At 42.9% G+C, this 14,016-nt stretch overlaps 1 protein-coding gene across 1 annotated transcript in view; it reads left to right on the plus strand.

The window, feature by feature from the left end:
- Nucleotides 1-14,016, plus strand: part of DHRSX (dehydrogenase/reductase X-linked) — a 170,050-nt gene that overhangs the window by 111,239 nt on the left and 44,795 nt on the right. Inside the window, exon 5 of the mRNA XM_069770499.1 lies at nt 11,720-11,927. Coding sequence (XP_069626600.1) covers nt 11,720-11,927 — 208 coding nt within the window. The remainder of the gene's footprint in view (nt 1-11,719; nt 11,928-14,016) is intronic.

Genomic DNA, 14,016 nt, shown 5'->3' on the forward strand with positions numbered 1-14,016 from the left:
GCAATGCATGTGTACGCAGTCATATACTTTTAAGAGTCTGACCCAAAGTCTGTTGGGGCTAATGGAAAGTCTCCATTAGGTTTTGAAAATCAGACTTTGTGTGGGTCCCATGACTTCTGAATCAGACCATTGGCAACCTAATAAGAATTCTCCTCTCTATCTTCATAGGACCAAGTGTTTTATTATCAAGGACTGTACACTTTTATTACATTTAATGTAAAAATGCCAAGAACTGTTACACTGCATTTTTTGCACACTATATTAGTATTATTTACTTGCTTTAAATCAAAATGTTTTAAACTGATTGTTATAATCATGTCTATACGTTAGTGATCTTTCCACATCTTATATCCATGAATATGTATCCTATATGTATGTGAAGATACATGATATTTGTTGTGGGCTTGTGTGAACCTATCAAAAAGCCAAACATTTCAAGATGAACTGAGGAAAGTTCTAACATTATACAATAATGCAAACTATGAAATTAACATTGAAATATTATTAAAGATAGGTGATTTGGCATGAATTACTGTGCTAGGTGAATAATCAGTAGTCCATGTCTGACCTAAGATCATTATGAAATTCAGCAGTTTTCCAGGTCACTGGTGATTTTTTAAAAAAATGTATCTCCATCACTTGCTCTCCATCACTTGCCTAGCTCAAGGATCTAGTTGGAAATTAAATTAATACTAAAATCCTGAGTTTCAAAGTATTCTTCTAGAGCTAGACACCCAGGTCCCACAAAAATTTCAGTAAGTTTTAGATACTAAAATTCAGGCACTTTAAGAAGTCTTAGGTGAACATTTACGGTGTTCAAATGGAGATTAGTGCACTAGAGCCACCTCCTCTCTTTTTGTTATACCTGATTTTAGCATATACATTTAACTTTCTAATTTCTAATTTAAAAGGAAAAATTTGGTTGAATGCACGCATTATTTCAGCTGACAAATAAAGGCCTGTTGTTCCATTACTATGCTTTCTGCATCAGTAATATGCATGCTCAGCTCTTGGTTTTTAAAATAAACAAAACATATTAAAGATGCAAATAGAGTATTACATAAACATTTTTTTAAATATAATGTGCTAGTGCTAAAAAGAGAAAAATGCTATGACACAGAAAACAAATTCATTTTCTGTGAAAAAAAAAAAGTAAGCTAAATAGCTGAACTATGAGCCACAGAAAGACAGATGCAGTACAAGCAGTTCAGAAAGCTTAATCTGACAGAAGGTCAGAAGAATATGTCTTCTAGTCCTCTAATTAGCAATTGGGTGCCAATTTTTTGTTTTTGAAAAGAACTGTGTCTTTGTACAGTTGAAAAGCATTTAGCAAATTACAGCATGTACACTTCTATAATTATTTAATACATTCATTAAAGTGGTATTGCTGTTAAGAGCGTTAGAAAGTCTGCTATCTTCCTTAGGTTGCAAAAGGGAGAGATAGTAAAACACTCCATAAAATGCCATGAGCGGTAGTCACTGTTTCATGCCAGAGAGGTTTTTTCTAACTTGCAGTCAGTCATTTTCTTTGTGTGCCAGAAATGTTTCTCTGCACCTTGTAGTTAACTGTTTTTACTTATACATCGTTTACACTACTTAATGATCTCAAAACCAAGAGAGCGAACACCAAAATCACAACATCTTTAGTGATAACAGAATACCTACGGATACCAAACATGCACGGTCTAACTCATTAACAATGAAATACCAACTACCTTCTCTGTTGCAGTTCATTGAATGGTTTGTGATTTTGGCTACAGGTTAGGAAAGGAGGGGGAGAAAATGACAAGGACATTGAGTATTTTCCTTGGCTTGCACACAAACACAGAAAAAGAACTTAGAGATTTCAGGATATTATTAGCCTATTGTAGACAGATTGCAGTTAATATATTTCAAGTTGAAGCCTATCTAAGCCAATTTAAAATCAATATTTCTGAACCGCTGGCTAATTCACACGTTCATATTTCGTACTTCATGGATCATCTGAGAAATCTCAGTCTCTTGATAGAATGAATAAGTCTCTATAAGCTTCCCTCTTTAGTTCCTAGGGCACAATAAAAGCTGTATCAGTAGGTAAGTACAGACTATAAGATGAAAAGGAAAGAAACCCCAGAGAAGTAGAAATGCACTGGAGAAGACCTTGAGGCAAAGTTAGTGAGGAGGGTAGCTGTTGACTCCAGTGGAACTTTGATTTAATCAAAAATAATGCTTCTTCTCCAGCTACACAGGAAGGCTGTGGTGAACTCAGGACCCGGTATCTTATGAATCTTGTTCCAGTGTCCTGCTCACAGCATCATGTTTCATCTTTATCCTTCCTTGAAGACAAATCAGAGCAATATGTAAGCAAAGCTGAGATGGAAAAGGTGTAGAGGCACAGGGAGAAAGAGAGAGGAGAACAAGCAGAAGGGCAAGTGGCCCTTTATCTGGATATAATGGATGATAGATACTAGACATCATGGGAGAGCTGCGCCTTTGGGAGATGTTTAGAGCTGGAAAAGGTAATTTGAGGTGGTGGTGGTGGTTGGCTTAAAATGGATATTCCATGGATGATGGGCAAAACTAGAAGATTCGTAAGGACACTAACATGGGGCATTTATGTGTTCTAAAATGAGAAGATACTCTCAGAGCCATATTTTTTGAAGAAGCTCGGTTCATGATAGATGCCATTTACTCAGATTTTTCAGAATAGGTCATCTTTATAAGAGAGGTGACTGGAAAGTATGGGGAGGCTGGCTGATCACACTGCTCTTTACAGGTATTAGGTGCTTTGGGTACTGGAAGTAACTTGTCTGAGCACATGTGTCAGAGCACCATGATACTGCTGTCGGCATCCAGCCCAGCTTGTTTAGAGCAACTGAGGGTTGTGCAATGCCAACATTTACCTAGCGCCCAGATTTTTAGCCGCAGTCATCAGCTAGAGCTTTTATTATACTTGAATAGCATTGTTGTCTACCAGAATGATATGTATCCTGTATAAAGATATCAGATTTCTTACAAAAGGTTTATTTTTTATTAGAAGATCTAATAAGTTAGAAGAGTAACTTTAGGCTACTTCTGACTTTTCATTCATGAAAATCCTGACTTTAGTTTGATACTATCTTTGTCTTTGTAATTATTTCCAAAGCTTTTTCCGTGTCTGTGATATCAAACACTTTGTGAAAAGGGAACTATCTCAGAGTCCACATGCTTCAGGTTCTTGACCCATTTGCTTTTATGTCCTGAATGTGAATGTTTTATCAGTGGAAGACAGATACAAAATTCAGCTATTGATGGATTAGGAAACCCAACCGGTTCTACTTAAGTGTGTGGAACATTTGCCACCAGCTTTTCTGAGAGGCAGGAGTGAGCCATGTTTTATTCTTACCTAATCCTTTCATAGCTTTTAGGTAAAAATATTTTTTATACATATTGCAAAACAAGATATTTCTTCTAAGAGAACTTCCTGTTGAATTAGAAAGCTGTGACTGACTTTCTTATTTTCTGATTGTGATTGGGATAACTCACCATTGTGCCAACTCAAATAACCAGTTACTGAGCATATTTTTAGGAAACAAAGTGTTTTTTTCCAGCTAGACCCAATTATGAATGCTCTGATTTATTTTAGTGTAAAAACAAAACCTCAGTTATGGACTGTATTGTCTTTTTTTAACTGACACATTTTCCAAGCCTGTGCTTTCTGTGTTCGCTATGTAGCAGCAAGACATTGAATCAGAAAGTGAATCTGTTCTTAAGGAGGTATTGCAGCCTGTTCAGTTTTGTGCTGAACCTACCAAGATTTGGCTGTTGTTTTCACAGTCCTTGTAAGTAGATATTTCTGCATTTTTTCCTTCTTTTTCTTTTTCTTTTTCTTTAACTTACTGATGAACTAAGAGCTTGTCTTTTCTGGAAAGATGCACTGCTTTTTCTTCTTTGGGACAGCTAATACAGTCCACTTCTCCCTTGTGGGCATTATAGGTGGGTCTGGGAGCACTGGCAGTAGACATTACTCAATTTTCAGTTCCTTACTAGTTAGCCAAACTTTTAAAGTTTGGGCTAAGAGTTTCCATGCCAAGTATTTGCCTTAGGCTAATTTATTTTTATTTAATTTTTTGCAATGCCAGATAAAAGAGTTTATCTGTTTCCAACAATGATAAGAAAAACATCTTAGGGTTTTTTTTAATGTAAAAAATGATGGCGAGTTTCTTTAGAAAGGCTCTGGTGTTATCACAGTTTGAAATGGGGACTTGAATGCAGGCAAGATGCTGCCTTTGTGTCAGAGGTGGCTGCACCTTCCGCCACCTGTGGAATATTCCCATGATGGGTTGAGTCCGAAGCCTGTAAAGCACTGCAGTTTGAAAACGGTCTTTTACGTTTTAATCACTAAAGATTTTGCTTGTACCAAGCATGTCCTGAGTTGAGACTGAGCAGGTCTTTCTGCTGGAATCACAACCCCAAGCCATGGTGGGAAGTACTGTGTGCAGGCAAATGCACCGGTACCGAGGCTGGGCACCATCATCCCATCTGCTCCCCGTGGCTCCCTCTGAGCTGGGATGGAGATGGGCACTGCAGCTCACTTCAGGCTCCTCCTGGTCTCTCCACTGTCCAGAGTCGGGGCCTGGGTCTTCTGTGACAAGTTTCCATCCCATGAAAAGCAGACTACGGGGTGGGGAGAGGTAGACAGGAGGTGATGGGTGTCTGGGTTTTACCTTGATATACAGTTGGAACATGACTGTGGAGCTGGGATGTGCTTTCAGCACTCTCAGGACCTAAATGTCTCGCCAGACACTAGCTGGTGAGCTGATGTGGATGGTGACCTCAACTGGCTAGTGACCACATCTCTCTGGAAGCGCTGGCTCTTGCATTTTTAGGCATAATGACAAAACCTGTAGCGTGGAAGAGGAAGAAGCCTGGTTTGAATGCAGATGGGACAAGACCGTAACTTCCAAGAGAGGCAGATCTATACAAGAAGCCTGGGTGTGGAGAATGGCAATAGAAGCAAGGCAGTTAAGGCTGGGAGGTTATAAAGGACAGACAGCAGAAGATGAAGTTAAGAGTTGATGGGGGGGGGAACAGGACTGTCAGGTGGGAACCATTAGGATGGGGGAAAATTTGATGGCAATACATTTGAGTTTGCTGATTGAAAGACAAACAGAATTAAACTATGAATGTAGCATATATTCTTGTTCAATATCAGGAAATCCACAAGAGAGCAAGTATGGAGGAGGGAGCTGGGATGGGTAGTGAGGACGAAGAGAGGCATTAGGTATGTCTGAACTGTAGGAGAGGTCTCAGTCAGAGTTTGCAAGTGCTTAGACACCACATAGTTCACAAGGATTGAGTCCTTATCTTGAGGACTAGAGTCTCTGTTGTGCACAAACTGATTGAACCTTTTCTTGCAGTGCGGGAGTTCTTGACTGGTCTCTTTTTTGTGAGTTTACTAACGTTTAACAGAGATGAGAATTATCCCCCCCGCCATGGGGACATGATTGGAGCCTTGTTCTTCTGTTTGGCAGCAGACTTCAACGTTACTTGTAGAAAATAATTCTCATCTACCCCAGCGTCACAACTGGTTTGACACTGAAGAGGGGATGGGGAAGCTGGTGGGACCCTCAGAGCCATGGATTGTGGCCCTGTAAGGAAACCAAGGAACGAGGGAAGGACGAGCCAGGCATGTGACGGGCAGATGCCTGCAGGATGCAGAGTGAGATCTATGAGATTGAGACACAAAGGAGCTCGAGTGGCTGTGTCAGAAAATTAGGGAGAACGAACTTACCGTTTGCAGGGAAGCAGAGAGGCAGATGAAGCTGATATGTGTGTCTGGGGCTGAGCCTCTCCCCTCTTTCCCGCACACATGCTGTTCTTGATAAGATCAGCGTCGGGTCACTGGATTCTGGGGGTAAGGGAGGGAGGGGAGCGCAGCCCAGAGCTTTGGCTGGGAAGCAGCACACCATCCTTGGCTTTGGCAGGGCCATGTATTTTGGCTGGCACAGGGAGTTGTCAGGAAGCCAGTGTGTGGAAATGGCAATGGGTACAGAGCCCCTTGCAAGGGAGCGGGAGGCAGGAGCTAGTGGGAACTTGCTCGGTGCTGGAGCAGAGGCTCAGGCACACTCCTGTGGAGAAGTTGTTCTGGGAAGAGGCAGGAGAGACTGAACTCTCTGGAGGTGGCTCTCCTCCACAGCCCGAGGCTGGGTCCCAGTGCTGCCCTGCTCTTTATCAAACCCGTTTTCACAGTGGCAAGTCCCCTCCAGGGAAGGTCGATGCATGGGACACTGTCCCACCACTGATGCCAGACGGGCTGACAGCAAATGTCCTTGCATCTCCCCAAGGGTCAAATGCATTGGTGTGGACTCTAAGAGTCATCTAAGTGTCATCGTTATGCCATGGGGTAAAATCCCTTGCTTTGCTTCTGTTTCCTCCTAGTTTGCTTTAGAAAACTGCATATACGTATATACAGAGCTCCAGAAGATATTACGCAGTGCAAGAGACTGAACTCCCTCTGGGGAGATGGGAAGTAGGACCGTAGCGTTGGAGAGCTGTACCAAGCTTCATTTGTATTTTTTTTTATTTTTCTTCTTAACTGTTTGGATTGTTGCCGTTTCAGCTTTCGTATGCTGTTGATCTGGCTTCTCTGTATGGTGCTGTCTAGACTGTTTTCTGGGATACCAGTAGGTGTGCAGCATACCAGTAGCGCTGGGCTCTGGGTTACGGATGTAGCTTAGCAAGCAGTGTGTCGCAGCAGGGCTGTAAATTCACCTCTCTGCAGCCCAGGTGAGGTGTACCTGTAAAAAGCAGTTATGTTGGTACACTTGTGTCTCCAGTGGGCACTTCTGAAGGCATTTCTTCTAATAAGGCATTGCACCTTCTCATTGCTCACTAGCCAGGAGGGATCCACAGGACAGGCATGTTCTGGGACAGCATTGCTCAACTGAACGAGGTGGAACAAGCAATCTGGTATAGGCAGCCTAGCCAGGGGATGCTGCTCCGTGCTTATTTTGATATTCACTCCACTATAGCTGTTCCTGTTCAGGAGAGAAGTGGGCTATACTATTTAGTACATAGATAGATCCACCCATAGATCTTTTGGTGTATGGGTGTGCAGAGCAGAGCGGTTTTGACACTCTGTTAAATGAGGTGGGTTGCTTTGTGTGGCTGCATTCATGGGATGGAAAATGCTGCTAAATGAATCAACTACACCAGTTCAAAGCCTGTGTGGAGAAAAGGCTTTGCGCTTTTACTTAGAGTTACTGTCTCTATTAATTTTCACCCTTGGGAACTTTTTGGGACAGTATGTATCTTTTCCTTGTAAATAGAAAGAATTGGGTGAATGGGATTATATAGGCTCACCTCCTGCTGTAAAGGTGTTACATGTAAGTGTATGCAGCTGACCTCTTGTGTTGTTTGCCCAACCTTTGGGTTGCTGGGGATGAAAGGACTTGCATGTGGGGGCACTGCCTCCAAACCCTCTTCTGAGAGCCTGGCTGAAAAGGAAGACATTTTGTTCTGCATGTGAAAAAGAGATTTTAAATCTTTCTTTTGCAGTGGGTTTGAGAGAACTGCCTTTAAAAAACTCCAAGTAGCTCTCTGTAAATAAATCTAGATGAGCGAAATACTTGTATTTTTTGAAGCTCTTAGAACATATTTTATAATGGAGCTGAAGGATGTCTTTGCTGTGGGAGGTACAGGAATTACAGCAATGTTTACCATCATCTGCAGTACAGGCATGGTACAAATTCTCCTGTATAATCCAATAAAAAATATGGTATGCCTGTACTGTAATATTTACAACTGTCATAAACATTTTGGTTGTACTGTGTGCAGTATCAGATCCGTTATGCTCTTAAATTCACATAAGACTAATTCATTGATGGATCCCAAACTGAGAGTTTCATTAGAAACTTTTATAGAAAATTGTCATAAATGACTGTTTACAAAGACAGTTCTCTTGAGGTGTGTTCATTCTTTGAGAGAAAAATATGACTATTGCCTAGTCATAAAAGTAAAAAAGGATGGAATTTTTTTATTCATTATAGCTAATTAAAATGTGTATAATTTGAACATGTTACAATAAATGCATAACTGCAGCACATTGGAAGGTATTACTATATCTATAAGAAGAGCAGTTGTTCAGCATGGTTATGCAGCAAAATATTTTCCTTATTCTAATTTATTTCTACTCTTGAAAACTCACACATCGATGTGTCATCTAGGCAATTTTCTGCATGCATACTGTCAGTCTTTTGCCTGAATATTTCAATAACAGCTAATCAATGACAAAGTAAAAGCTCATGCTCAGCTTCCTTATTAATTCATTTTCTAATGCCATGCTGATATCAGTGACATTTTTAAAAATAAATCTGTAAACAATCCAGCTAAATCAGAGGGAAAAATGTATAAGAAAGTTATATCAGAACTGAGGTGTTTGACATTAATGGTCTGTGTGCTGCCACTTCAAATTTGACATGCACTCCAAAAAACTGAGGAGACTGACTATTGACAATTAAAATCAGAAAGATACTGGGTTGTATGGATTCCATACTAGAAGAATAAGCAAAATCATTCTTATTTTTCAATGAGGAAGTAAAAAAAAAAAAAAAAAAAGGCATTTTTTAATGTTTCAAGTAGTATTGGATTAATTGAAAGAATTAAAAATAGAAGCAGCTTTCATTCTTTGAGTTAGCATTTGGGGCCCTTGAGTAAAGCTGATGATGTTTCTGGACAAAAGAAAATCAATGGCATGCCACTTTTAGGATCTACTGAACGTTAGGTAGTTAATAATTTAAAAAAGAGAGCTTGCTGCTACACTTACAAGGTTTTCCCTTTTGTCAGAGAAGCAACCAGGTTCAGTTGCCTGTTGGGTATTCCTTTGTATGCTCGCTCTCTGTGAATTAAAATGTCTTCTTCTCAAATAAGAGAAACTGCCCTCAAATTGCAGGGCAAGATTTTTCGATAGCCTTGATAGGAACCACCTCAAAGATGAGGACCTTTTAAAAAAAAAAGTCTTTCAAGGGTTTTTTGGATTAATATTATTTGACCAGCTCTTGAAGACAAAAAGGGAATTGTAGTAGCAGCAAATGCAAGCCGAGGTGATTGTGCCTGCTCAAGGACTTGACCACAATTTCTACTCAGAGGAAGCTCCTGAAGAATGAGCAAAATAATTTTCGGAAACGTGTATCTTAACGGTTGTGCATTGCATGAGTAAAACTTTTTTCCGCCTCCCGACCTGAGCTCAGATCTGATTTTTGCTTCCAGGACAAGAAGCACAGACGGTGGGAACTAATTGGGGTGAAGGGCAAAGCCTCTATGTGCTCTTGAAATCCCGTGCCTCTCCGGAGGTCGAGGGGGTGATTGCTGTAGCCCAGGCATCCTCAGGCTGATGGGAGCGGTGACAGCCTTCCCTGAGTTTGCCTGCTCATCGTGATGCAAAGCTGAATGCCTGTAGCAGCCATCTACCGCGCTTGTCTCTGGACAAATTCCTCCATCCCTCCGTCTGACTCAGCCAACAGAACCGTGTGTGTGTGCATGGAGGGGTCCTATAGTGAGCCCTGTAGCAGCCCTGGCAGATGCAGAAGCAGCATTTGGTGTTCACATCAGCTTTGCTGTGCCAGGCCTGTTTTGTGTTGGCTGCCTTTTCGTGGGCTTGCATTTTACCAGTGTCGCTGCAAATAGACCTCTGGCAAACTTCTTCCTCCTGCCTTTTCCAAGTGTCACAGCTTTTGCAGGGCACGATGGGCCTCAGAGAGTTGCAAATCATTTCCTTGTACCAGCCCCAGCGCTCAGAGATGCAGCAATGTTCCCATCTGCCCTCCAACAGCTTGTGCTAAGCTCTGTCTCTGCTAAAACTTGCACTGTAGCAGGCTGAGACTTGGTCTGGGAGATTGGGGTTTGTTGCCCTTCCCACCCTTTCCTTCTTCCCAGAAAACAGGAAAAAGTCGCAGCAGGGCTTGTGCCACGTTTATGCCTGTCCATAACCTTCATGGCAGTGCTCAGTCCCAGCCACTGTTCTGGATGTCATTATATGCTGCATATGCAGATTACGGAGGAAATGGAAGTCTGTTTCCAACTCTGTGAGCAGTTGCACCATGCATCAGAGTTAAGTACTGCTGAGGAAGGAGAATGCAACGGGCCACCCGACCAGACATCCTCTGATTTGTGTCTTCCCGTTGTTAAAGTTGAGATTTGACAGGCAGAGAAACCACACCCGGCAGCTGGGTTTTCCTGTCTTTCTGAGGGATCTGGAAAGCGGCTGTAAAGACAGAGAGAGATGCCAATCAGAGCTTTTGTAGAGCCCCATCAGGTAATTTGTGTTGTGTTTCTTTCATCATACCATCAGCCAGCATTGCTCATATTCAGTCTTAAATTCTCTGTATGCAGGTATACTGTGTTACACCCAAACCTTTTGTTTGCTCTCTCATTTTGTCTTGTGTCTTCCCCTCACACTACTTCTCCGGTTGTTTGATTAAGCAGTAGGCAGCCATAGGTGAATCACTATGGGTGTTGGCCATGCTAAAAAGATCCTGAAAGTATCTCCTCTTTAGCCCAAGCAGCAGTAAGGAAGCAGGACTGTCAGGTGGCGGGACCCCCCCAAAGAAGGAGTGGTGTAGATGCACAGCATCTAAATGACAATTTAAAATGGTCATTTAATATGCCATTATTGGGCTGACATCAAGAAATGGGATGTTAAAGGCTTTTTAATGGACATATGAAGTAGCACGAGGATTAAGCTGACACTCTGTCACGTCTGTGAGCAGAGGTGGCCTTTCTGCTGTATCATACTCATGTGTTTTAGAGAGAAGACAAACGGCCTACAACATTATTCTCCCCGAGCCACGTCCATCTACATTTAAATTACAAAGGTCAGATCCACTTGTACGATAATTAAATTTTAATAAAATAAGAATAATTTATAACATTCAAGTCCACATTATAATGGAGTGGGATAGCTATCCCCCACACAGCCTCAGTACACGATATAATTTATGCATGAGCTCAGGATTCTCTGCAAGATGCTGAAATCAACATTGCATGTTGGGGATGTGGATACTTATTTTAGGCACTGAGTTTGAAAATTGTGGTTTGTAGAAATATATGCAAAAATATTGCCAAAATAAGCATTCAAAAACTCATTTCAATATGCAGCTGCTTGTAAGCACAGTAATTAAGATATATTGGGTAAATTTACTACATCTTTTCTCACCCACACCAGTGAGATAGAAGTTGCAGATTTCAGAAGAAGACTCAACAGATCTTTAAACTCCAGCCAGGACTCAGCAGAAAGCCGCCTGGGAGAGCAGGTCTACTGCTTAGCCTGGTCTTGTCTCCACTGCTCTGAGCCCTTTGATGGAGGGAATGTTGTTGGGATCACCCAGCTCCCACCTATTGTAGATGGATTAATTATTGTTGTGGACCTGCAGCATTGCATTCTGGCACGCCAGCAATGGGTTAACTAAACTTTTAATGTCTCCAAAACACTTTTCACAAATGAACTAATTTATCCTCACAATTCTGCAGGGAGGGAGAGCGTCCGTCTACCTGTTTTCTGGATAAAGGAACCTAAGTGGGGGTTTTGACATTTTTCTCAACAGGAATCAATCAGTGTCAGCTTTACACTTCACATGCCATCACCAATCACTCATTGCTCTAAATGCTGTGTTTACACTCTGCAGCAGGAGATCCGTGCTCCTTCTAGCTTGCTGCTTCTCTGAAATAAATCAACAGGTTTTACATCTCCTTTTTCCTCCAGCTGGGGTGATGCTGGTCCCTGAAAGGAATACGGAGGATGGGTTTGAGGAGCACTTCGGCTTGAACTACTTGGGACACTTCCTGTTGACTAACCTCCTCTTGGATATGCTGAAGCAATCAGGAACGCACAGTCACAACGCTAGGATCATCACTGTCTCATCAGCCACCCATTATGTAGGCAAATTGCACCTGAACGACTTACAAAGCAGGTACCGATCCATTTTTGGTATTCACTGATCTGTAGTAAGGGTGTGCAGAGTAAACTCCAAGAGAATTGTTACTGAATGATGAACATGGTGGGGGGGGGGGGTCGTTGCCTTTTTTTTTTAATTAATGGTGATTGTCAAGCAGTTGCTTAGTATCTTTCAGACTTGAACAAAGCTTGCAGCCTTCAGTCAAAGATACAAATAATTTATAAGCTTGTAAACTGAGTCTTTTATTCTGAACCTTGAAAGCCTTGCTTCCTTTCTGATGCTTACACTGTGGTGACGGCTGCGGTGTAGAGCCCGGACTCCTCACTGCCTAATCAGGGAGACTCTCCATAACCGCGGTGTTTTAAAATGGCTCGGGCGAATGCTAATAGGCTTTGTCCTCAAGTGAATGCATATGCAGAGGCCCCGATCCTGCCCTCAGATGGGCACAGACAGATGCCTGTGGCTCCTAGCTCCCTGCCCGCTGAGCTGACTGGGGATGCTGACGTGGCCGGGGGGGCAGCTACCCCCACCGGCCCACACGCTGCCTGCTGCTCCTTCCTCGCTGGCAGCTCTGCCCGCTGGCCTGCAGCTCCTGGCACGTTGTCCTCCCTTCCCTCCGCCTCCGGCCTCCGCCTGGTGCTGCAGCCCTCCTTACGTCCCGGTCCCGCGCCGCTGCCTCCCTCACAGCCCTTCTCCGGCTGCCCCCACCTGCCTCCCGGCCCCCGGCTGTCATCCCTCCCGTCTGTCCCGTGGTCCTTGCCCTCTCGCAGGTCAGCCCGGTGATTCAGTGCAAGCGCTGGAGCCCTGGCTCTTCTCTGTGTCACCTCCTGCGCTTCCCCGAGAGCTTACTGAGATCCAACCGCGTGGCCGTCCTGGGTTTTTAACCCAGTCAGATGGGTTAAAATGCGTGGCCTTATTCTGTCCCACTGCTTTCATTTAGGAAAACTGGGGGTGAATGTCTATGGGATATTTCTAACATTAGGAAGACACCAAATGACACGGTAGATGTCTCTGGTGTCACACAGGAACCGTGTAGAGTTGTTTAGTTAATTGAGGAACGGGCAGGATAACTGAGATGATACATTTCAAAATTTCCCCATGCCGTCACCTGTGGCAATTACGCGCTTACTAACAGGCTCCAACAGAGCCCGTCTTCTGATGGGCTCCAGAGTGTTTCTGCCTGCATGGAGCCAGTCTGAGTTTTGCATCATTTCCATGGAGAAATTCTGTCTCGGTCCTTTGACAGGGACTTCAGCACATGTTCAGAGGCACCTGGCCCAAGGTTTCGTTTGGAACAAAGACTGAAATTAGAGGGCTGGGCTGTTGCCACTGCAGACACTTTACATATGAATGCTGCATTAAGCACGTCAAACTTTCTGTTCGACTTCTGATTACATGCTACAGCATCAGTCCTATTACAAGCACATTGTTTAAACTCTGCAGGGTAGTCGCAGTTTAATCTCTTGCTTGTAAAACAACCACAGGAAATTACCCTTACTCTTCAGTTGATGTATGTATTCATTGTTTCTGATGGGCATGTGCTGGATGGCACCATGCAAAGGGGCTGAGGGGTGTGTAATTACTATTTCTTTGGGCTAAAGTACAGAATGCAAAATTAAATATGGCTGTTCTGTGTCTGTAGATAACAGTAGTTCCCTTGATTATAGCAAGGCTTTGTACTGTGCCTCTAATTTAGGGTCATCCTTACCTGTGATTCATCATTATTAACTCATATTTAAAAAGAACCTGAAATGTTTCAGTTAGGAAAGTTATGGTTGAGCATGAACATGACCAATCTGATGTAAAAAATGATAATATACTAGTGAGATTTACCTGCAGCTTTTGCGCCAAACCCTGCCCCTTACGTTTCAACTTTATTAGTGTAAGAAGAGCCATAAAGGATGACAGACTCTCACTGATTTTGCCTGCTCTTTCCCACACGGATGCTTTGAATGGCTCGGGGGCAGCAGTGGTGCCTGCTTTCCGAGCACACAGGCACACCGGTGGGACCCAGAGGGGCTGTGGATTCAGCTCCAAACCTTTTCGTGCTTCAGGCAGAAGAAGATACTCCTGGGGTTTTTTTTTTAGCCTAACTGCCGATGAG

This window comes from Haliaeetus albicilla, chromosome 25 (assembly GCF_947461875.1).
Source record: "Haliaeetus albicilla chromosome 25, bHalAlb1.1, whole genome shotgun sequence".
NCBI lineage: Eukaryota > Metazoa > Chordata > Aves > Accipitriformes > Accipitridae > Haliaeetus > Haliaeetus albicilla.